We start from the raw sequence: 23,549 nt of genomic DNA, 5'->3' as shown, positions 1-23,549 counted from the left end.
CAGTGTTAGTTTAGGACCATATTGCCCACCCCTAGTGTACACCAGTAGTCAGAATGCGTTGTTATCTATTAGTAAAAAAAAATTTTGCGTATGACATCATGTGTATGGCAAAGTGGCGTGAATAACCATATCTGGAGAGAGATAGTGGGTGTCAGATGGATATAATAATCCATTTCTAAAGTTCTACAGGAATTTCACATTCATCAATCCACAGTGTCACATGTCAGTGCTAGGGTTGTCATGATAGCAAAATTATGACTTTTGATATGATACCTGCCTAAGTATCTCAATATCGATACTTTTGATACGATACCTGCCTAAATATCTCAATATCAATACTTCCTTCTGTGTTACATCCTTTGCTTGTTGTATGATGTCACAATGAAGGATGTCACCAAGTGTTCAGATTGTTTTATTATTAAATTTATTCTGACAGTACAATATCACAATGGGTTCCGATTGCTTCACTTTATTGTAATATTGGCTCAAAACCACAAATTCCATAATGGCTGTGTAACAAAGAGCACCAACACAATGCTATTACACCACTGCCATGTCATGGTATGTTAATATTAATATACATAATATTTGGTCAGTGTTGGTCCTGTTGTGTTCCCTTTCCAGTAATGAATGGGGTAGAGGGGGTTATAAAGTGTGCTGTATCAGATAAGCTATGTATATACAGTCTATTAACTGTAAATCTACAAAGTGCACCTACAAATAGCAAGTGTTTTTTAATAAAATACATACTGCAAAAAAAAAAAAACATTCATAATTCACTGGTAAGACTTTGCTATTAAACGTGCAGTTCAGTTGAGGACTCAACTGCGTGTTTGAGCTGCATGCACAAGACCTGGCTGGTGTTATTAACCCTGAGGCCGTGGCTTTGAGTGGGCTGTGTATTGAGTGTATTGAGCGCGTTGTTTGCTGAAGTGAGGCAGTGAAGCATTACTGCTCTAGGCTTCGACGCTTTGCTGTTACCGTGTGCTGAATAAATCCAGACTTTAATCATTCAGGAGTCGCCACACTGCTCTACATATCAGTAAAGAGCTTCGTATAGACGTTCTCTCAGCCTGGCTTTGGATTGATAGTATGATCTTCCCGCTGGGTTGAAGTTTCTAATGATGAACGAGTTTATGTAGTAAAAATTGGGACAGTTCTTTTGGGGAGGAGGGGGAGTGGATGGGGTCTCTGGTTTAAGGCCAAATAATTGAGAGCAGGTTCTAAAAAGGGAAACTTAGCCTGAGTAAAAAGAGCAACCCTGTGAGTTAGCTGGTGAAGGCAGTAATTAGCTTGTTAATTGTCTGAGTTTCATCTCGAGAGGATTTAAAATTTTAGCTTTGGCTCAGCCACAGTGAACAGACGTGGCAGACCCTGCAGGTTAATTTTTTATTCAGTAGTGGGAAACCATTGTTTATTGTTTTGTCAAGGATGGTTTTTATGACGTAAAACAAAATATTGAGATTGTTGGGTTAGTTTAACTGTAGTTAATTCCATAAATGAGAAAATAAAATCTGATTTTTTTTTTTGCTTTTGTGGTAATATAGTTGTAGTATTATGAGTTGTAGGATACTTTTCTTGTATTCCTTATAAATCCTGCCTTGTTTTGGTCCTTTTAGGATTTGAAGTCTATGAAGGCTTATGAACCAAAAAAAGTCAAAATTCTTTTATCTATTAAATTATTAAAACTTTATTTAAAGTGGTGTTCTTTACGATTTTCTTTTAATTAACTGTATTTTTCCACACTATAAGGCGCACTTAAAATACTTTAATTTTCCCCAAAAATTGTCAGTCCAGTGTATGAATTTTACTAGTCAGGTTTGAAGGAGCAATAAAGCCACTCTGCTGAAGTGCAGCTTTATACAGGCTGGAGTAGCATTAGCATTAGCCGCTAACTGCTATTTCCCTGTTCAGAGGTATTATCAGCCTGTAGCCTGCTCCTAACCCTGGCTAGCACTAGAGCAGTTAACAGCTAATGCTAATGCTCCAGCTTTAGTCCTGGAGAAATTCGGTTGCCTAAGCTTACTGTAAATAAACGAAAGTGATTTACTCACCCAAATAAACAGGTTTCAGCAGAGAATTTTTTACAAAATCATAGTCTTTTATTGTAATGTGTGGAAAGTTCAGTTTTCCTCAAAATAAACCCTTTAAAATGTTTCTTAACTTGTGACTTTGGACTTTCTTGTGATCTTGTATTATTTTAAAGTAATTTATCTCTTAATCTTTCAGCATATTTTAGCTGTTTTATGTCTAATCAGGGGAAGCGTTGTTGGTGTACATGTAAGAGTGTTTGCTGTGGTAACCGAGTTGAGGCGGGTTCGTATTGGATGCTGCAGTATCGGCCTGTAGGAGCCGTAACCCGAGCAGTTGTGTAAGAGGCAGGTGTTACGTTACCTTTAACTCTTCTCACACACCTGCCTGAACACACCTGATGCTCTCTTGGCAAGGACACCCAGCTCACAGCACAGGCAGGCTGGAGCTGTATTGTATCTGTGATATTTCATACCGGATCAGTTTGTGTTGGAGGCTTCTCCTGTATTAAGCAGGAATAAGATCTGCATGCTCTATTAACAGCATGGTGAGTGTACATACTACACATACAGTAATCAGTGGAAATTAATAGTTGGTTAATAGTGTTGTTGGGGAAAGTTGTGGTGCTGTTTTTGTTAGGACTGTGTGTTGGTGAGAGCATGGTAATATGATACACATTATGTTAAAGGAATTATGATTCAATACGTTGTGATATATTGCGATACTGTAGACAAGATACATTTTAACATTTTAAAATTTGAAGAAAATTCAGTATACAAAAATACCATGATATTTATAAAATCTGAATAAAATATATAAATATATTTATATATATTTACATCAACAGTGGGATCTAAAGATAGAGTACATTGCTATCTAGCAATCAGGTTAAATCAAAATACTAAATGAACCAAGGTCTGACATCAAATTTGAAACCTAATAAAACGTACTAAATAATTATGAAAAATATTTTTAAAAACTGTGTGTACAAAACATATAAAATATTTTAATATATATTTTTCAACTTTACAATTTGTTGTTTCTGTTCATATTTAAAGGAACTTTAATGGAAACTCAACTGATAATGACTGATCACTGACTCCAAACTAGTTCTCTGAAAAGGATTGTTATATGATGTGAATCAAAATATTAAGACTTCTGTAGATAATTCCATTAATGATAATATAAAATTAGATTTTTCTTTGCTTTTGTGACGGTTGATTGTTCTGTTCTGACTTTTCTTGTATTTCTTATAAATCCTGATTTTTTTATTTTGCACCTAGGTCCACTCAGGATGTTTGTGTAGGCTTTTTAAAGACATGTTTGCTGTGCTAATGTGTGTATCTTTGGTTTACAACAAGAGAGGCTAGGCTAATATTGCTAACAAACACTAGACTTTTAAGCTGACGGTCATGATTTAGGCCTTTTGTTGAGAAGACGTTCTTGCATGCCTTGTCATAATTCACTCACTGTCCTACTGAAAAGATTGAGTTTGGTTTCGGCTTTCGCCATTTATTGTGACAACAAAGAGGCATGCACAATGACTCTGTCCCTTCTTAAGTAACTCAGCCTGTTCTATTCAGCAAGTCCAGCAGAAGTCCAGGACAGACGCTGCCAAAATATGCTGCATAAGTTTGCCGTCTTCTGGGCATTTTTAAAGTAGTAGTATGCTTTTAAACACCCCTCCAGTAGCTAAGCAGTGATAACGAGTGGTGTGCTTATGTTTTGAGCAGTGTATTCTTGAATAGTAGTAACTATTTTATCAGTTTTCTTTTCTTAACTAAGAATTATATTACTTAGTATTTTATTGAAATGCTTCTTTACGGGGTGCCTCAGGGCACAGTCTTTGGCCCACTGTTTTTGTTGAGTGTGTTTATTTATTTATTTCCCTACATTATAAATAAATAAATACTGAGTCATCAAGATTATGAAGGAACACATAAGTAATCATTTATTAACTTAAAAATGTTAAACTAAAATACTCTGCATTTAGGTGGCTTTAATCTGGGGAGCTGTTAACTTGCGGTTTCTGAGGCTGGTAACTCTGATTAACTTATCCTGTGCAATAGCGGTAACTCTTGGTCTTCCTTTCCTAGGGCAGTCCTAATGATAGCCAGTTTCATCATAATGTTTTTGAAATTTTATTGAAAGAGCCATAAAATGGATTAGAACATTACACATAAAAGGGCTTTTTTGTATACCAACTCTACCTCTTCACAACAAAACTGATGCTCTCAAACACTTTAAGAGGGCAAGAAATTCAAGTAATTAACTCTTGAAAGCTCAGCACAGCTGTTAACTGAAAGCCATTCCGGGTGACTCTACCTCATAAAGCTGACTAAGAAAAACCCCAAGATATACAAAGCTGTCATCTAAGCAAGAGCTGCTACTTTGAAGAAACAAAAATATAAAACATATTCTGATTTATTTAACACTACTTGGTTTACTAAATAATTATTAAAATAGTTTTTCTGTGTAGTTTGCATGATTTTGGTGTTAATTTACAATAAAGAAGATTTATAAAATAATGAAAAAACACAGAATTTAAGGTGTGTTGAAACTTTTGGCTGGTACTGTATACATTTTTTTTTATGAACAATGGAAGATATTAATTTAAAAAGCTATGTAGCCTGGCTTAGAGTGGTACAACGGTCTAAAGTGCTGCTACTATTGGCGGGAGATCACTGTTTTGAATCCAGGTCATGCAGCTTGCCATCAGCTGCTGGAGTCCTGAGAGAGCACAATTGGCCTTGCTCTCTATTATCCCTTATCACACCTAGGGTGATGTCGATCAGCACAAGGCGTCTGTGAGCTAATGGAACAGAGTTGCTGCGTTTTTTCTCCGAGCATGCTGGCTACTCGGCAGCAGTTGAAAAAAAAAAACAGTGGCTGACCTCACATGTATCGGAGAAGGCATGTCCTAGTCTTCACTGTCCCTGTATTGTGGCATCACCTGTGATTGGGGATATACTGCTGACTAGCAGCTGAATGGGTGGGACAATTGACCTAGCAAAATAGGGTAAAATGGGGTAAATGAACACACCTGTCTGGGAAACTGCCTCTAAATGTGCTTATAACTCCCAAGTTGTGCTGACATAACAGCCACTGGTGATGCTGCAAGACCTGCATGGATTTAAGACTATTTCACTTTATGTACAGTACTCTTGCCTAAATTGACCAGAAGGACCAAAAATCTAGTGCTGTAATACTGCAGTGTCAGTTTTATGATGTGTTATTAGCTCCCAAGCTAAGCGATCCCAGATGACTCTTGATGCTTGTTTAGTGTTTTTGTGAGAGGTCTGATGAATCATGTTATTAATGTAACATGAATCATTTTGGTTAAAATAACTCAGGCTGGACTTTAACCAGCAAGCTGTTGATTCAGCAGTCCGTTTTAACACACTGCAGTACAACCTAGGGTTGTCACGATTTTGACTTCGATACCGATGCCAACTGTAGTATCACGATTCTCGATACCAAAACGATACTTGGAAGAAAAAAAAAACAATAAAAATATCTGAACATAAAATGTTTATTTTTGACTGAACTGGATTGAACACTGAACAATAGGTGCAAACGTTTTTATTCTAAAATGAAACATTTGAACAAAAAACAAGTTTCGTTATTATAACCTTAACTATAACATAATTATCTAAACACTTCCTAAAAACTAAAACTAAAACCAGAGGTAATGGTAGCCTGACTATGTGAACCTGACGGGCGGGCAGAAGTTAAGTTCTGAATAAGGAAAATAAAGAGACAGAAGAACATTACAATGTTATGTTCATTTTAACACTCACTGCTCCGTTTTATTAATCAACCGTTTACCGTTTTTAATAAGCAGTCGCTAGTAAATCTTAGTAAAGCTACAGACAGAGTGTATCTTGACTAACTCCACTAACCTGTCGACTTCTCAGCTCTTTGTAGAGATCAGGGTGCTGGTCTGCTATTATGTTAAATAACACTGTAACATAGAAGCATAGAACTATTATTTAATTAAAATGATGTTTAAGAACAGCTCAACACAGTGCTGCAGGTCAAACGCGGAGGTGTTCACGTGCGAGAGAGAGAGAAACAGAGAAAGAGACACAGCGAGAGTGAGAGAGATTTGCGTGTTCTGATGTGAGCTACTCACAGGTAAAGGTTCTCTTTTATCTCCTAGTGCTCATATTCTAGTCCCACACATAATTCTGCAGCTCCCTCAGTGTTTTCTGTCGTATTTTGCGGCTAGCGCGAGCGCTTACAACTAACACCGCGGACCGCGAGGTGCCGCCGCGCTTGTGCCGAATCCGCTACTGAATCCAACTCCCGCTTCGCGGACAGAATCGGCACAACACCCCCCGCTGTACAACTGCGGGAGTGAAAACAGCGCTAATAAATAAAGTAGTTTAGTTTCACTTTCAGATTTCGTTATTTTATTTAAAAATAAAAATATAAATAAAAAACAGATGCCTACATCTCAGACTATTTTCCCACACTTCACTCCTCGCGCCCGTTTTGTCCACAAGTCGCGGACGAGAGACATCTGTTATTTTAGCCGTCGCCATTCTACACTCGCTGCTGCTCTGCTGGCTTGCGCGTGAATCGATTCATTTGTTCAGAACACTAAGTTTATCTGAATCCTGCCACACCGACTGCTGCGGTGTGAATCAATTTTCTTATGAACTGAATCAAATCGCGCCTACTAATTTGACTCATTTGAAGCTAGTGACTGGGCTATATACAGTATCGAAAGCATCGAACGCTAAAGAACCGAATCGTTTGTGATGACGTAGTATCGAAAAAGAATCGAACCTTCGGTACACCGTGCAACTCTAGACAACCTGCCTTCAGAATAAGTAGTAATATATTTAAAATATGATATTTTTTCCATTTTGTCTGCAGTTTCTTCGGTAGTGTCCTGTAGCTTTCTGCATCAGATTTGAAACCCTGAGGCTGGCCTATTAAACCAGAGATAGATAAGCTATTTTAATGACACTGGTCAAAACCTGATTCGTACCCTAGAGCTTTTTGAGCATTAAGTACGTTCAGACTTCAAATAATGCAAAGAAAACAAGTTCGTATTCATAAAGTTTTAGGAGTTCAGAAATCAATATTTGCTGAAATAACCCTGGTTTTTAATCACAGTTTTCATTCATCTTGGCATGTTTTCCTCCACCAGTCTTACACACTGCTTTTGGATAACTTTATGCCACTCCTGGTGCAAATGTTTAAGCAGTTCAGCTTGATTTGATGGCTTGTGATCATCCATCTTCCTCTTGATTATATTCCAGAGGTTTTCAATTTGGTAACATCAGAGAAACTCATCATTTTTAAGTGGTCTCTTTTTTCTTTCCAGAGCTGTATATTGTATGTGTGTAATATATATTAGTGAGTGAACAGTCAGTTCTAAAAGGTGTTGTGCTGAATGAGGATAATGGGCAAGTGTAAAAATCTCATGAATCTCATGACAAGATATATATATATATATATTTTTATACGATTTTCTTACCAATTTGGAAGACCAGTTGCCCAATACCCTAATTTCACTGGATCAGTCAGAGCCCCTCAAAAGACACTTTGACAAGAATCAGTTTGCAATGGCTAGACAGCTTTTAATGGTGTTCCCAGTATGCAGTGATCAGTACCTTCTGTACCAGAAGTGCTCTAAGGAAGGACAACAATTAAATAAGTGACAGATAATAGCTGTCTGAGACTTACTGATTCATTAAGTCCCCTCCTCACAATGTACAGGGCTTAAAGGCTAACGTGTTGGTGCCAGATTTTCATAGGACACCTTCAGAGGTCAGGTGGTTTTAATGCTGTGTCTTATTGGAGTATTTCTGGATGAAGTCATAAAGGTCTGATGTACAGCTTGTACCTAGCTGCTAGGCATTGTGCATTGTTGTATGTGGGTGTCAGCCCTGTCTTTTGTGTAAAGAAGTATCTGAGCACATATGTAGGAGAGGAATAATAAGCTAATAAGCACATTTTTAGTGATTTAGAAATTCCAGCTTTCTTGAAATTCTGCATTTTTAGGTCCTAAATATATCTGCCTCGTCATTGTAGCTAGAGATGCTTTGTTAGTGGAAGACCAAAATCTTCTCTAACTCATGAGATAATCAGGTCCATTTTGAGGCAGATTTGTTCTTTATGACAACTGATTTTAGGGGGACCATTTAAAAATGATCTCTCTAGATTATCATGTAGAGTGTGGTAAGGCTGCACTATATATCGTTTAAGTTTTGTTATCATTATGTGCGCATGCGTGGTTGTCTTTTAATGTCTTATAATGTGAAAAAAAGGTATGTGTGTATTTATCTTCAGCTTTGTGTTGCAGTATGTATCTGCAACACTGACTCGTCTGGCTTTTCAATCTAGTTTTCATCCATACCCTTTTTCCATACAACTAGCAATAATTTGGTCATCTTCCATTTTTGTATATATCCAGCTTGCAGGAAAAAAACAACTCCTACATGGTTTTGAGGAGGGGAAACAGTCACCTGGGCGTGCACACACTTAAAGTGTGTTCTGTTACATTAGAGTATATGTGTATTGTGAGGGGTTTGATGACTAACAACAGTTATCTGTTGTTAGCCAAGAATCTGTCAAGAATGTCTGTGTGGGGTCTCTCATGCTTAAGATTTTTTTCAATTCTTTAGTGGGGGCCAGCCATTCTTTTTTTTTTAGAAATGTCTAAATGCTAAATGATGTAAATACAGCTCTGGAAAAAAATAAGAGACCACTTAAAAATGATGACTTTTTTAAATTTTACCAAATTGAAAACCTTAGAAATATAATCAAGTGAAAAATGGATGATCACAAGCCATCAAACCAAGCTTAACTTGCTTGATTTTCACCAGGAGTAAAGGCATAAAGCTATCCAAAAGCAGTGTGTAAGACTGGTGTAGGACCACATGCCAAGAAGCATGAGAACTGTGATTGAAACTAGGGTTATTTCATCAAATATTGATTTCTGAACTCTAAAAACTTCATGAATATGAACTTGTTGTTTTTTGCATTGTTTGAGATTTAAAGGCTCTGCACCTTTTTGTTATTTCAGCCATTTCTCATTTTCTACAAATAAATAAATATTTGGAATTTGGGAGAAATGTTGTCTGTAGTTTATAGAATAAAACAACAATGTTCATTTTACTCAAACATATACATACACATATCAAAATAAGAGAAACTGATTCAGTAACTAAGGTGGTCTCTTAACTTGTTTGAAGAGCTGTATAAATACCCTGCTGTCTTAATTCACATTCTGATGGATGGGTTGATTCGGGTGTATCGGGTCATTGTGTACAGGGCAAGTCAGAACTGGAAGCATAGCTGGTGTAGCAGCTGTTCCAGCGTGGGTAATGTTCTGGTACGTATATGGCAGTCAGCTGAGTCAGGCCGTGTGATCAGCTACCTGCAGGGGTGTAGACGGCACTTCGACAGAATGTGGGCGAGAGGATGAGCTCCACTAGAGTGTGGGTGAGGATGCGTGGGATGTGATCTGTTCACAAATACAGAAGTGGTTATAATCATCTGCACTGTTGGTCCTACTGTGACCTCCAAGACCTTATAGTTGCTTCTCTCTCCATTTACACTTTGTTCTCTTTTTCTCTCTCTCTCTCCCCTGTCCCCTTTCTCTTTCTCTCTCTTTCTCAACTGGTGCTGTACCATGTGCTGTGTTGTTGGCAGAAGTGACTGTTAGCTGTTAAACCAGTTTAGTGAACCACAGAACTGGCGAATTGTTTGAGTGTGTGAAGAAAGATCACACGCACACACCTGCTGCAGCTTAAAGCCTATACATACAACTATATAGAGCAGTGGTTCCCAACCTTTTTCTTCAGGGACCCATATTTTTACCATTGTAAGCTTTGGTGACCCAACATAACCCCCCCCCCCCCCCCCCCCCCCCCCCCAATGTAAAAGATTTAAGTGTATAATTGGGTTGGGGGGGGGTTAGAAATGACAAATAAAAACTGACATTTACTATAGATGAATAAAATAAACACGTAAAAAAGGAAAAATTGATACATAAAACATAAGGAATTATTATCTTATGAAGAAAAAAATAATTAGATCAATAAAATAATACAACTATTTAAAATGAATAAAAAAGAATTTATATAAAATAAAAACAAACAAACAAAAAAAGAATAATATCAGTTTCAGTTTCAGTTTCAAATCAGTAAAACAGCTCACCAAAACCTCAACCTGTCCAAATATTGGACAATAATTGATTAACTTTACAGGCCCTCACTCATTTTCATTTATTTAACTAAACTGAGTTTTATATTCTTATATTATTATATTATTATATTCAGCCTCGCGCTTAATTCAGCTCCGCGCTGCCGGAGAGAGCGCCCGCGCGCGCCAGAGAGAGAGAGAGAGCGCAGCGCAGCGCGGCGAATTTTGCTTACCCTAGACTATATTTAGTATTAAAATGAAACCCCTTAAAATCAAGAGGGCTTCGCGACCCATCGTGGATCTTTGGCGACCCATAGGTTGGGTCGCGACCCATAGGTTGGGAACCACTGATATAGAGTATATACATATAGTTTATCTAGTGAGTGGAAGCACAAGGGGAACTATGGCCCAATCCAATTTCAAATTTGTACCCCTACCCCTTGTTTTAAAGTGTAATTATTCTCCTTATAACAGAGTTATGAAAGGAAGGGATGAAATCCTTAGGAAACCCTGTCTGGCTGATGTTATAGCAGACATCCCAAGTGCAAAAAAAAAAAAAAAAGTTTCGTTCTAGATTGTGGTAGATTTTATCTAATTTGCGGGCTGCAGGGAGCCAGTATTGATATGTGGTAAACTCCCGTCACTTCCGGGAGACTTGGGAAGTCTGCTTTGGCAGTGGAGCACTAAAGTTCAGCAACTTAGCTGCTGGATTTTAGTTCATTCTCGGGCATCATATGTCTTCAAAAAGGGGACAGGTGGTACAGCATTTTATTATTATTATTATTAATATTATTATTATTATTATTTCCTGTGATAAAGAGCTGAAATTACGATAGCTTCTAATGGCTTTTTTCCGTTCCACCTTAAATAATGCATTCTCTGCTTTCTGAACATGAAATTGACCTAGATAGCTAGCTATCAAATCACACTACTAGCCATTTAGTATGTTTATTATTATTATTATTATTATTATTATTATTATTATTATTATTATTATTATTAAAATGCCCATAAAACATTGAAACTACACATTAAACTGTGGTAATATAGTGGTAATTTGTGGTCGCTTTTTTTTTTTGCCATGTTGCCAGTTAATTCTCATAGCCCTCGGTTTTGAGTGTGCTTCTGAAAAATCTCAGCTTGAATGTGTTTGAATCATGTACCCCAAACACTTCCCCCTCCCACTCAAGCCTATCAAGAATCAGGACACCCTACCCCAAGGCGTGAATGTGCAAAACAGGGCTAGGGCTAAGTGGTAGGGCCAAGAGGTGAAATGGGATTGAGCCCATATATACAAATGTTTGTGGACATCCACGAGCTGTGTGTGTGAGCATTTGCCCAGCTAAGCACTCTGATCCTTTTAGCAATACTCCAAAACAATCTAGTAGAAGGTCTTCCCTGGACAGTAGAGACAGTTACTCCAACAAAAGATAGGATAAAGGATAAACTCTTTAATTAAACAATTGATAATGAAAGAAGCAAAGAATGAGCAGGTGTTTCAATACTGTTGGACATGTAGTGTACGTGTTTCCAAAAAAGTGACCATAATATTGAAGAAAATGTTATTCTCTCTCTCTCTTTCTTTAGTTGGTGATGTCTGGGCGTGATCAGTTTGAAGGCGGTATGTTTGAGGATGAGTCTGACCAGGACAGTGCAGTGGGCAGTGCTGCAGGCTCAGAGCTGTCGGACGGAGGAAGAGGAGGAGAGAAAGAGGAAGGACTCTACTTATCTGGAGACAAGTCAGTCTACTTCAGTGTTAATACACACACAAACACACCTGAAATACACACATATACAAGCCAAACCTGACTAAATGATGTTAGTTATGTAATTATGTTATAATTATGTAATTATACAATATGTCCAAAAATGTCCAGACACCCCATCTTCAAGATCCCCCCATTTCTGACGCACGTGTTCTTACAAAGCTATGCTAAGCTAATAGTGGGCTAGAGAGGTATAATAGGTATGAACAATCCATGATTATCAGCTGAGGTGTTTAAGGTTACATTAGCTACAAACACTTAAAAAACTAGAACTGTAAGACAATATTCATACAGCCTTTGTTGCATTTGAAATAATATTAATTTAATAAAACCAAGGGGTAAGGCACATTATCCTGGTTAAGCCTCTTTACTTGTAATTTAATGTTAACTCCATCACAAACAAAATAACAGATTGACTAGCACACAGCGAATTCAAAGCAAAACCTTATTTTTAAAGGTTTAATAGCTACAGGGTTTCTTGTGCTATTGTGTGTGTAACGTGCAGAAAATTCTCTGATCAATCTCTGTTCAAATGTAGCTACACAGCTTATGCAAAATACACCCCAATATAGTTGTTAATTAATGAAAGTCTAGGCTACAAAAAGCCAGTAACGATAGTACAAATCTGTAACTACTACTACTAATGTAACTAAAACACATATTTTAGTGAGAAGACAAAATTCAACAAAATCACAGATTAAAATCAACAATGGTTGGCTTTAGTTTCAAATGTAACTCTGGACACATGCTTTAACTCTGTGTTCATCACAATGTCTCAAGCTGTATCCAAACTGCAGGCAAATCAGATTTGTTTGCTAATCTAATCCGAATTTGCCAAAACGCTGAAACATTCATACTATTTATATATTTTTTTGTCCTGCTGTTTTTTCAGGGTTGTAGAGTTGAGTATGAATCCCTCAGTGATCTCAGACCTCTCGGCTCGCTCGTCTGCCTCTCTGAATGAGGAGCAGTTTGAAGGCGAGGGAGAGGATGGGGAGTATAACTCCATCAGCCCAGAGGACGACCCACGCACAAACGGATACTCAGACCTGGGTTCCTCTGTACCTTCCAGGTGAGTGTCTTTGTGTACGTGAATTCAGTTGTATGCAAAACTTTAGCTACCAGGGGTCAAACCAGGCCACAACGGCCATCTGCAAATATGGTTTTACACAGAATTTCAGCATTTTGGTACATTTACAGAAAGTATCTGTTTATATACTAAATTGAACTGATTGGGAAAAAATAGACAAAACATTTTGCTTTAAATGAGTAAAGGTAGCCAAATGTATGTCCCCATTGGGCTTGCTCTGTTTTAATCAGAAGGTTGGGGTTACCAGTAAACAAGGTTTCCACGTGGTCCTTATTCAAGTTTGGGTAATTAAGGTCTTAAATTGTATTAAATTTACTGTAAATTTGCTGTAGGTATTACATTTTCACACTGTGCATTTAATGTAGGTGGGAAAGCACAGAGGCCTCGGAGACCAGCCAAGTCCAATGCCCCAATCTGAAGCAATGTAGCTACATTACCGGGGAGGGATCTAAGGTTAACGAAGAGCTAGCTTACATTAGTGGGAAGCTAGCTAACACACTAACGTTAGCAGCGAGTTAGCTACGCTACCAGGGAAAGAACTAAGGTTAGCGAAGAGCCAACTAACATTAGTAGCGAGCTGCTGTTCCCAAGTGTTTCTTTTTTTTTTTAGCTTATTTATAATGGAGACTGTTTTAAGTGTTATTTCTTTATTTTATTCTTTATGGTGCCGACATTCAATTCTGTGTGTTCCATAACAAAATGCAACTTACATATGTTATGTCGACTCTGTTCTGCATCACAAAATTGAAAATAAAACCCAACATAACAAATGGTAAATGTTAAGTTTTAATTTCCAATACATTATTTTAACCAAAAAAATGATGACTACATTTTTGGGTCTTATATTATGTTTCTTGAGGTCTTAAAAAGGTCTTAAAAGGCATTAAATTGAACTTTTAAAATGGTGCAAGAACCCAGGTAGAGTGACCAGTGGGTGGAAGCACAAGGTAATTATACACTAACTTTCTGATTAGATTTTCAGTTACTTCTTATTTTACTGTGTTAAAAAACAAATATTTTTAACTGCAGTTACCCTGATAAATGCCACCACACATATGGTTGTCTGTATGGATCCAAGGCTGTATGAAGGTGACTGAAAAACACATGCTGGGTTTCCACTCAAACACTTATGTCCCTTTTTACTGAACTGTCCTGAATATTTACAGTGTGTTACACTATAAATCTGGATAACAGTGTAACAGTTTGCCCTGCATTTTCAAATTGACCTCTTGAAAAACTTTAGCCATTTTACCTTTATCTTCTCTGGGTAGAGATATCTCAGTCATGGCTGTTCATATATACGGCTGGTGGTGCAATCAATAGCTCGTGTAATGAGGAGTGAAATTGTTGGCTCCAGTCCAGTGATGCAGTTCCAGGTACATGTGATCACTTCTTTGCCCTGAGGATGTTTTTGTAAATCAGTCAATCCAGGTCTATCGCATAGATTATTATTTGCTTGTTTGCTTGCTTTATTATAATTATAGTAACTATAATTAACAACTCATCAATTTTATTTTATATCATTAATTGTGTTGTTATACCACAGTTAGTTCCCACCCTGCAATGTGATTGGCTGAGAGGTGTTATGTGAGTGCCATTATCAGCTGGTAATGCACTGTAACCGAAGCTTAGGTAACCTAGTGTAACCTAGCGTAACAGGTAACGATTCAGCGCTTACAAGCCAAACAGCACAGCTACAAACAGAGCAGCAATAGAACTATTTTAAATCGCAGAATTTTTATAACCAAACAGATCAGATTTTTTCATCCTCTTTAACTAAAAATGTTTCAATAAACAGCGATAATCAAACAGTGGTATAATCGCAATAATACACTCAAGGTTTGTGCTCGAGTGCCTACAACCGCAGCACAGCAGGGCCAATATTACACATTATAGCACTCCCACTTGTGTATTATTGTTTAATAACATTACCAGTTAAAAGTTTGGACATTTATTGTGTTTTATTTCTGTTTCTGATTTTTTTTTTTTTTTTACATTATACATTTAATTTTAAAGACATTTGAAGCTCTACCGGAATATGTGCAAAATTTTTTCATAAACAGAAAGTGATAAACCAGAATATGTCTCATACTTCAGATACTTCTAAGAACCACATTCTGATTTGAAGACAGGTTTGCACACTCTTGGTATTTTCTCAATGGCATCATGAGGTAGAGTCACCTGGAACAGAGTTCCTGGAGGTGCTGAACAATAATTGCTGCTCTTCCTTTATGCTGTGAAGCTCCAGCTCATCCCAAATCATCAGCTCCCTCATCTGAGCTGGGTTTAGATCAGAGGATTGTAGAGGATGAACACTTTTTTGTTAAATGAAGTCTTCAGTGTAATAAAAGCAAGTGAAGAAATAGGAAGACTCTCTGACATTATTGTTGCAGCCTATAACGTTTCACCAGAAAGTAGTGGGCAGTGTACACTTTGCCGAGTCATACACACTTCAGTCTCGTATGAAGCAACACAGGCCTGGGAACAGCACTTCTCTGACAGTTTCACAGTGGTGGTGAATAAGCCTGAAGTGAGTAAGCGTTCAGAGGAAGCTTAAAGTGATCTAATACAGTTCTCCTCCTGATCTAAGATCAGCCTAGACATGTTTGGTGTTTCTCTAGTTTTAGACTGGAGCTTCAAACCACGGGGAGGTGTTCAGTAGTTCAGTAGGTGTTGTGTTTTTTTTTTTACCGTTGTATGACTCAATGTTATCTGTAACCATGGACAGATGCTGCGTTCCATTTACTTTATGTCTGATGTTTGAGCTCAGAATGATGTCACACACACATTTACTGCATTTCATTAAATCCTTTAGATGTCTTAGCTATTGTATTCAATCCTCATCATTATGATACTCAGATTTGATTGCTATCGGCCAGTCCGCAGCATTAAAACACTCAGCTTAGGTCAGTATCAGATGAACCTCAGCATTGAGACACTCAGATTTAATCAGTATCGGACGATCCTCAGCATTAAGACACTCAGATTTGATCAGTATCGGACGATCCTCAGCATTAAAACACTCAGATTAGGTCAGTATCAGATGATCCTCAGCATTGAGACATTCAGATTTAATCAGTATCGGGACGATCCTCAGCATTAAGACACTCAGATTCGATCAGTATCGGACGATCCTCAGCATTAAAACACTCAGATTAGGTCTGTATCAGATGAACCTCAGCATTAAGACACTCAGATTCTATCAGTATCGGACGATCCTCAGCATTAAGACACTCAGATTTGATCAGTATCGGACGATCCTCAGCATTAAGACACCCAGATTCGATCAGTATCAGATGAACCTCAGCATTAAAACACTCAGATTAGGTCTGTATCAGATGAACCTCAGCATTAAGACACTCAGATTCTATCAGTATCGGACGATCCTCAGCATTAAGACACTCAGATTCGATCAGTATCAGATGAACCTCAGCATTAAAACACTCAGATTAGGTCTGTATCAGATGAACCTCAGCATTAAGACACCCAGATTCGATCAGTATCGGACGGACGATCGTCAGCATTAAGACACTCAGATTTGATCAGCATCAGTCGATCCTCAGCATTAAAACACTCAGATTAGGTCTGTATCAGATGAACCTCAGCATTAAGACACTCAGATTTGATCAGTATCGGACGATCCTCAGCATTAAGACACTCAGATTCGATCAGTATCGGATGATCCTCAGCATTGAGACACTCAGATTTGATCAGTATCGGACGAACCTCAGCATTAAGACACCCAGATTCGATCAGTATCGGACGGACAATCCTCAGCATTAAGACACTCAGATTCTATCAGTATCGTACGATCTTCACCATAAAGGCACTCAGATTCTATCAGTATCAGCTGGTCCTCAGCATTAGAACACTCAGATTTGATCAGGACCGTCCAATTTTCAGCATTAAGACACTCAGATTTGATCAGTATCTGACGATACTCAGTATTATGTAGTCAGATTGGATCTGTGTCTGCCAACGTTTAGAATTAAGATACATATATTGGATTGGTATTGACTAATACTCCACATTAAGGTACTTTGTTTACATCACACCCTGGTTGTAAGAGTGAGGTATACATGTGTATGATGAAGTTTTCTTAGAACTATCTGTTTAAAGCTAAGAATCATAGAGGAGGTGAGTCAATGCATTTTAAATAAGTGCAATTTGCCATTACTGACTGCATGTCGTGTGTGTTTGTGTGTGTGTGATGTGTAAGATCGAGAGAAGAACTGTGGAGAGTGTGCGTATATTGTTGGGTAATGTTAGTGTGATTCACTATGTGTGGTGTTTAATAATTGAGGAAATAGAAAGAGGATATCCTGTCAATACAGCAGTGTCACTGATGCTCCCTGTGTGTGTGTTTCAGTAATGAAGTATTTGATGGTGTTTGAGGTCTGTTGGGAAGATCAATCCATTCCTCCATCCATCCATTATTAATAGTATATATGTTAAACAGAGTAAAAAACATAAAATTAGAAGAGGAGTCAGAGACTACAAGAAAGTTGTGTCTGTTTTGCGATTGTGGTTCAGATAACATTGTCAGTCCTATCTATCTCTGGGTATCTCTCAGTATCAGCATGAGGCTGTAGATGGATAAATAGATGCTGGCAGATGGCCAGATCAATATGCAGTGTGTTAGCATGCACACAAATACACACTCGCACACTCATTTACACAAACACCTCTGCAGCTGCTGAAGTTTGGCTCAGCAGAGTTGATTCTTTTGGGAGTTTTAGACCAGACTTGTTTTTTTTTAATTGAACAGAGTTACTTGGGAGTGTGTGTATTAGGAGTGTGTCTTATACTGTTTGTGTGTGTGTGTGTGTGTTTGTGTGTGTCTTTCTCCACAGTGCGGTCCAGACTCCACGGAAGGTACAGCAGGTGAATGAGGATCAGACGGAGCTTTTCTGCTCACATTGCTGCAAAAAATTTACTCAGCTAAATGAGCTCGAGAACCGGCTGAGGAACATAAAAACACACAGGTAACAAACACACAGACACAAACACACACACTTTCCAGTGTTCATCACCTACACTGTTCCTCTAAAGTGGCATTCTATATCCATGACCCCCAGCTATCTCTCTAAACACACACACACACACTTATCCTTACCCTCCAGTTGAGGGTGAAGCCCTAGATAGCAGCTGTTCTTCTGCTGTTTGCTGATTCTGCAGTCTTCCCTCAGTGTGCTCCTTCCCTCATTCCCCCTGTGTACATCACAGAAATAAGGGTGTGTGCGTGTGTGCCTATGTGTGTGCGTTTAAAATTCTGCATATAGAGATTTTATTAGCACTCAGTCACAGCTTCTAAAAAAAATCCTGTGAAAACTCTGAATATATTTACACTTTTGAGTTTGACATGTCATGAATGCAGTGTTATTCACCTTTCCTGCACAGCAGCAAATACAGATTTGCTTTGAGTATTCCCTCATTGACCTCTATTAAAAGTTTATATTAGCTTCTACTGCTAAAGGTGAAGACACTGATTTAAGTCTGTGGTGCTCAAGTCACGAACATTGTCGATGCCATAAAATAGCCAGCATGTTGCTGATATGACACAAATCCCAAACAAACAAACAAACAAAGTGCTAAAGCTAAAATAACTGACTATTTCTGCATAGAGATTTTATAATCATTCTTTTATGACTTTTAAGAAACACATCTTCCAGTCCTGTGAAAACAGTGAATATATTTACACTGAGAGTTTGACAGAAAGTCATTTATGCAGTGTTATTCACCTTTACTTCACAGCAGCAAATACAGATTTGCTTTGAGCACTCCATCATTGACCTCATTGATTTAAAAGTTTATATTGGCTTCTAGTGCTAAAGCTAAAACAACTGACTAATTAGACTTTAAATTCTGCATATAGGGATTTTATTAGCATTCTTTCACAGCTTTTAGGAAAGACATCTTCCAGTCCTGTGAAAACAGTGAATATATTTTACATTGCGAATTTGACAAAGTTTTAATTGTCATTAAGGCAATGTTATTCACCTTTACTGCAGTAAATACAGATTTGCTTTGAGCACTCCCTCACTGACCTCTATTTAAAAGTTAGTATTAGCTTCTGGTGCTAAAGGTGAAGGAACTGAAAAGAAAAGAACAGTGTTAGATGATATGACACTGGAATGGAGGTTTGTAGAGGTGCAGTTGGTCTGTACAAGTCTTTTCATTTTGTTATGTTGTAAATTTTTTGTTCCAGTGTGTTTAACATTTGTCTTCTGATCTCTTTCAGCCCCAACAGGAAAATCACTAGCACAGCTTTTGGCAGGTAGGCCAGCCGTGTGCGTGTGTGTGTGTGTGTGTGTGTGTGTGTGTGTGTGTGCGCGCGTGCGAGCGCATGTGCACGAAGTTAATCATTACTTACACATGTACACTGCCTCAAGGTCACCTTTGTGATTACAGATAGATGTGTGTTATTTAATAGGCTCAAATAGTCTTGTTTTGAAGTTTAGAGGTGTTAAGATAATATGGTTATTGTATTATTGTGAATAGTTTATTTTACATATTACAGTCGCTTGGAGTGTTTATCCTGCTTGTCTTGGAATTTTGAGAAGTTTTTTTTTCTAAATTTCAAAGCATTGCAGCATTGCTGTGAGGATTTGATTGCATTTGGTGAGAAGAGCATTTATGGGATTCATGATGCTGGATGATCACAGCATTAGGCTCTTGTTTTTTATGTGCTTCAAGGAGTCCTATTTTGTTGGAAGTACATTTCAACAGGGACTCTGCAAGCTTTGTGTGGCTTTGCACATCTGTGTCAGCACTGGATGCAGCTAGAAGTAGCTGAATGCATTCATTAGAAGGGGTGTTTTCTATGATATGAGGTTCTTCAGGATAGCTGTGTGTGTGTTTGTGTATGTGACACAATTTATGCAGGGTGTGTTTAAGGGGGGTGTGTCACTGCAGGTTTAATATCAATAATGGCTTCTCACCTCTTTAGTTAGATATGTGTGTGCATGTGTGTGTGCATGTGTGTGTGCATGTGTGTGTGCATGTGTGTGTGCATGTGTGCGTGTGCATGCGTGCGCATGCGTGCGCATGCGTGTGCATGCGTGTGCATGCGTGTGCATGCGTGTGTTTGCGTGTGTGTGCGTGTGTGTGTGTGTGTGAGAATGGGGGGCTGGCATTAAGCTTGGCTCCACAGTCAGATCTCCTCTCTTCTGCAATGCAGTCTCACTGAACACACTTGGTGCATGTGCATTATGGGTAATGTAGTTTTAATGTAGTAACATGCCGTTCTTTCTAAAGTATGTGTTTAGTATAGTGTCATTTGTATGCATTAGTGTTCTCTCTTTCCTCTCTCTCTCTCCCTCTCTCTTTCTCTCTCTTCTTCTTTCTCACTCACACACCCACGCTCTATTGCTCACTCTCTACATCTCTCTCCGCTCTCATCTTACCTTCTTGATATTTCTGTTCTCCCTCTTTCTCCCTTTTTCTTTTTTTTCTCTCTCTAGTTTCCCCTCTCTCACTTTTTCACTTTGTCCCATTTTCTTCTCGGGCTTTGTTCCTCCTTTAAATGCAGCAAATGTGTGTGTCTGTGTCTTCGTGTGTGTGTGTGTGTGGGTGATACAGGCAGCTCCTCCACCACAGTAATCTCAGCAGCAGTAACGGCAGTACTGAGGATCTGTTCAGAGACAGCATCGACTCCTCTGACACGGACATCTCTGAGAAGGTAACACACGCACACACACACAGAGCACACACTTACTTTAGTGTGCCTCGCCTCTTTAATCCAATCTGTCTGATGATGTTCGTCCGTCCATGCTGCTTCCAGATTACACAGCCAGACCTAATTTAAGATTGATGTCTTTGTGGTTTGTGGTGTGAGTCAAGGTCAATGCAGCTCCCATACCAGAAGCTTACAGTGACTATACTGACTATAACAGACCACCATCATCTGCATGTAAACTCTGTTAACTCTCTCAGCACTCCTGCTCTGATCAGCTGACTCATGCTTGTCCAGCTTTTTAGAGCAGAGATGACCTGGGGTGTGTGTGTGTGTGTTTGTAGCTAAGATCACTAAACTATAACTGTCCTAAATATGTTCATCCTAACTGATATTGTGACTGCAATGCAATGCAAAAAATGTTTGTCTGTTAGTGTGTATTTTATGTTGTGCTCTGTGGAATTTGAAAAATTATATACAGTTCTGGAAAAATAAGAGACCATTTAAAATAAACTTTTTGCGCCAGGAGTGGCATAAAGTTTTACAAAAGCAGTGTTTAAGACTGGTGGAGGAGAACATGCCAAGATACATGAAAACTGTGATTAAAAACCAGGGTTATTCTGAAAGTTCTTATTTCAAAAGTTGTTATTTCAGCCATTTGTCATTTTCTGCAAATAAATTCTCTAAAAGACAATATTACTATTTGGAATTTGGAAAAAATGTTGTCCGTAGTTTAAAGAAAAAAAAAAGTTCATTTTACTCAAACATATACCTATAAATAGCAAAATCTGAGTAACTGAGTCATATACTGAAGTGGTCTCTTAATTTTTTCCAGAGCTGTATATTATATGCTGCATGTAGAGTAATACTAAAATGTATGCTAAAACTGTATTTTATACTGTACTGACATTCCATAAGTCACACTTTTTATGTCCCAAGCTAAAGAATGATGCACTGACCTGCAGGATATGTGTGTAAAGTCTTCTGTATTGAATGTAATAGTGACTTCTTCGGGATTAGGTCTATTTATATACTAGGTTTTCCTTTCAATGCAAAATCTCCATTCAGAATGCTGTGTTGTCTAAGACAAGCTGTCCAAGGCTACATCGCTATCTGCTATGTGGGGTACTGAAACTTAGGGTTATGGTTAGGAGTAGATACATGAGATTTAGGTTCAGGGTTTAGATTAGGTGGAGTGATAAATGGAGTGTTAGGACTGGGGTTAGGTTTAGGTCACGGCAAAGATTTAGAGTTGGAATGGTTATGCTTAGGGTTAAGATTAGGTTAAGGATTAAAAGTGTTAAATTTAGGGTTAGGTGTAGTTTAGTAGGAAACTGAGTAGATAACTTTAAGAATGAGATTAGGGTTAAATTAGATTTAGCAGAGTATTGTTAGAATTAGTGTTTGGGATTGGGATTAGGATTGTAGCATTATTCAGCGATCATGTAAAAATCAGTGGTAGTCCTTTTTGGTATAATAAAATAAGTGTGTGTTTCTCGCTGTGTCCAGGTAAGTCAGCTGGAGAAGAAGCTGTGTGAGCTGGAGAACGAGTGTTTAACCAACGGAGATGTGAAATCCAAACTCAAGCAGGAGAACACACAACTAGTCCACAGGTAAACACACACGCACAGTGTGCATGCAGTGATTTAGTCAAACAAGTGATTTATATGGGATTTATACAGAGCGATTCACTGATGAACCAAAACATTAGGACCACTCCCAGTAGAGAAAAAATGGTGTTAATGATGTAACAGTGCTGCAAGTGAAGGTTTGGGATGTGGAGAAATGGGTAGCATGAATACCTGAGGCACATTAACAAAGGTCAGATCAATATATATATATAAAAAAAAAACAAAAAAACATGGAGCTTGTGGAGTTGTTTTCACACAGGAACAAGTGCTTTCTGTACAGTTTAAGATCCCCTGACTGACAGAACTAAAGGGTTTGTCTTATAATTGTTTACAATTCTTATTCATGATGTGATTAGGTTGTGAGTTATTGAAGTAAAGGCCAATGTAGCCTGATGCATACCTTCCTAGAAATGCAACTACTTATTGTGATGACACAGACTGCAGAAAATGTGATTGGTCCACTGACTTTTGTGTTCCCGCCTACACATTCCCACCTGTCAGTTGAACTGTAGAGAAATGCATACACTCCGACACACAAGCATAAATGCTCACAATGGTATAGGCCACTTGTGCAGGCAACACCATAGACACTGTGTTGACTGGAGGCAGAAATATAGAATACCACCATTAGAGTGTGCACACAAGATCCGGTTGCCTTGTACCGTGCCCAAACACAATTGCCCCTCCTCCCCACTCCTCTGCTGACCAGCGCTCAGATTGCGCTTAATGTTTCAGGCCTGAGCACGCTTACAATGTGACTTTTGTGTCCAAGAAAAGTGTTGCTACTTGATTTGCATCACCTTCCCAGTTGGGACTGCAATGAACTTCACGAAGAATGATAGTAACAAAGAAACAAAAGTGAACCCCCAAATCAGAAGAAATTGGATCAGTATGGAAAAGGCACATTTAAAAAGTGTTTCTTACAGTGATTGTGACTTTTTTTTTTTAATTGCAGGCAGTATGAACCCAATACATATTGGTTTTGTGCCAGCTGGTACACTGCTGTCTTGCATGCCTTATAGATTAATTAATTCTGCAGCACATTAATGTTCTGCTAATTGTGCAGCTCTGAGACCAACAGAACCATGTCTGAGCCCAGCATGACTCCATATCAACCAATCAAGGCAAGGAAACCCCACATTTGCCATACTTGTGCTGGACAGAAAGAGGGAATGTGACCTTCTCCTTTAACC

General features: G+C 38.3%; 1 protein-coding gene and 1 long non-coding RNA gene across 4 annotated transcripts in view; one reads left to right on the top strand and one right to left on the bottom strand.

The window, feature by feature from the left end:
- Positions 1-23,549, top strand: part of rab11fip4b (RAB11 family interacting protein 4 (class II) b) — a 42,033-nt gene that overhangs the window by 7,916 nt on the left and 10,568 nt on the right. Inside the window, exons 1-7 of one of the 3 annotated variants that reach the window (XM_022675219.2) lie at positions 2,441-2,578; positions 11,782-11,933; positions 12,853-13,032; positions 17,904-18,035; positions 19,292-19,327; positions 20,632-20,731; positions 22,235-22,338. In XM_022675219.2, the coding sequence (XP_022530940.2) occupies positions 2,576-2,578; positions 11,782-11,933; positions 12,853-13,032; positions 17,904-18,035; positions 19,292-19,327; positions 20,632-20,731; positions 22,235-22,338 (707 nt within the window). In that variant the 5' untranslated portion in view covers positions 2,441-2,575. Of the gene's footprint in view, positions 1-2,440; positions 2,579-11,781; positions 11,934-12,852; positions 13,033-17,903; positions 18,036-19,291; positions 19,328-20,631; positions 20,732-22,234; positions 22,339-23,549 lie in introns of those variants that run through there. The other 2 variants (XM_022675220.2, XM_015601607.3) reach the window with 2 other exon arrangements.
- Positions 15,820-16,864, bottom strand: LOC125802220 (uncharacterized). Its single transcript, XR_007439236.1, has 3 exons — positions 16,777-16,864; positions 16,651-16,734; positions 15,820-16,099 (listed from the first exon to the last, which is right to left on the bottom strand). It is a non-coding gene; the product is annotated as an uncharacterized LOC125802220 (long non-coding RNA).

This window comes from Astyanax mexicanus, chromosome 5, assembly GCF_023375975.1.
Source record: "Astyanax mexicanus isolate ESR-SI-001 chromosome 5, AstMex3_surface, whole genome shotgun sequence".
NCBI lineage: Eukaryota > Metazoa > Chordata > Actinopteri > Characiformes > Acestrorhamphidae > Astyanax > Astyanax mexicanus.
Note: the sequence above shows the minus strand (reverse complement) of the source record. Positions and strands in the feature narration are given on the sequence as shown.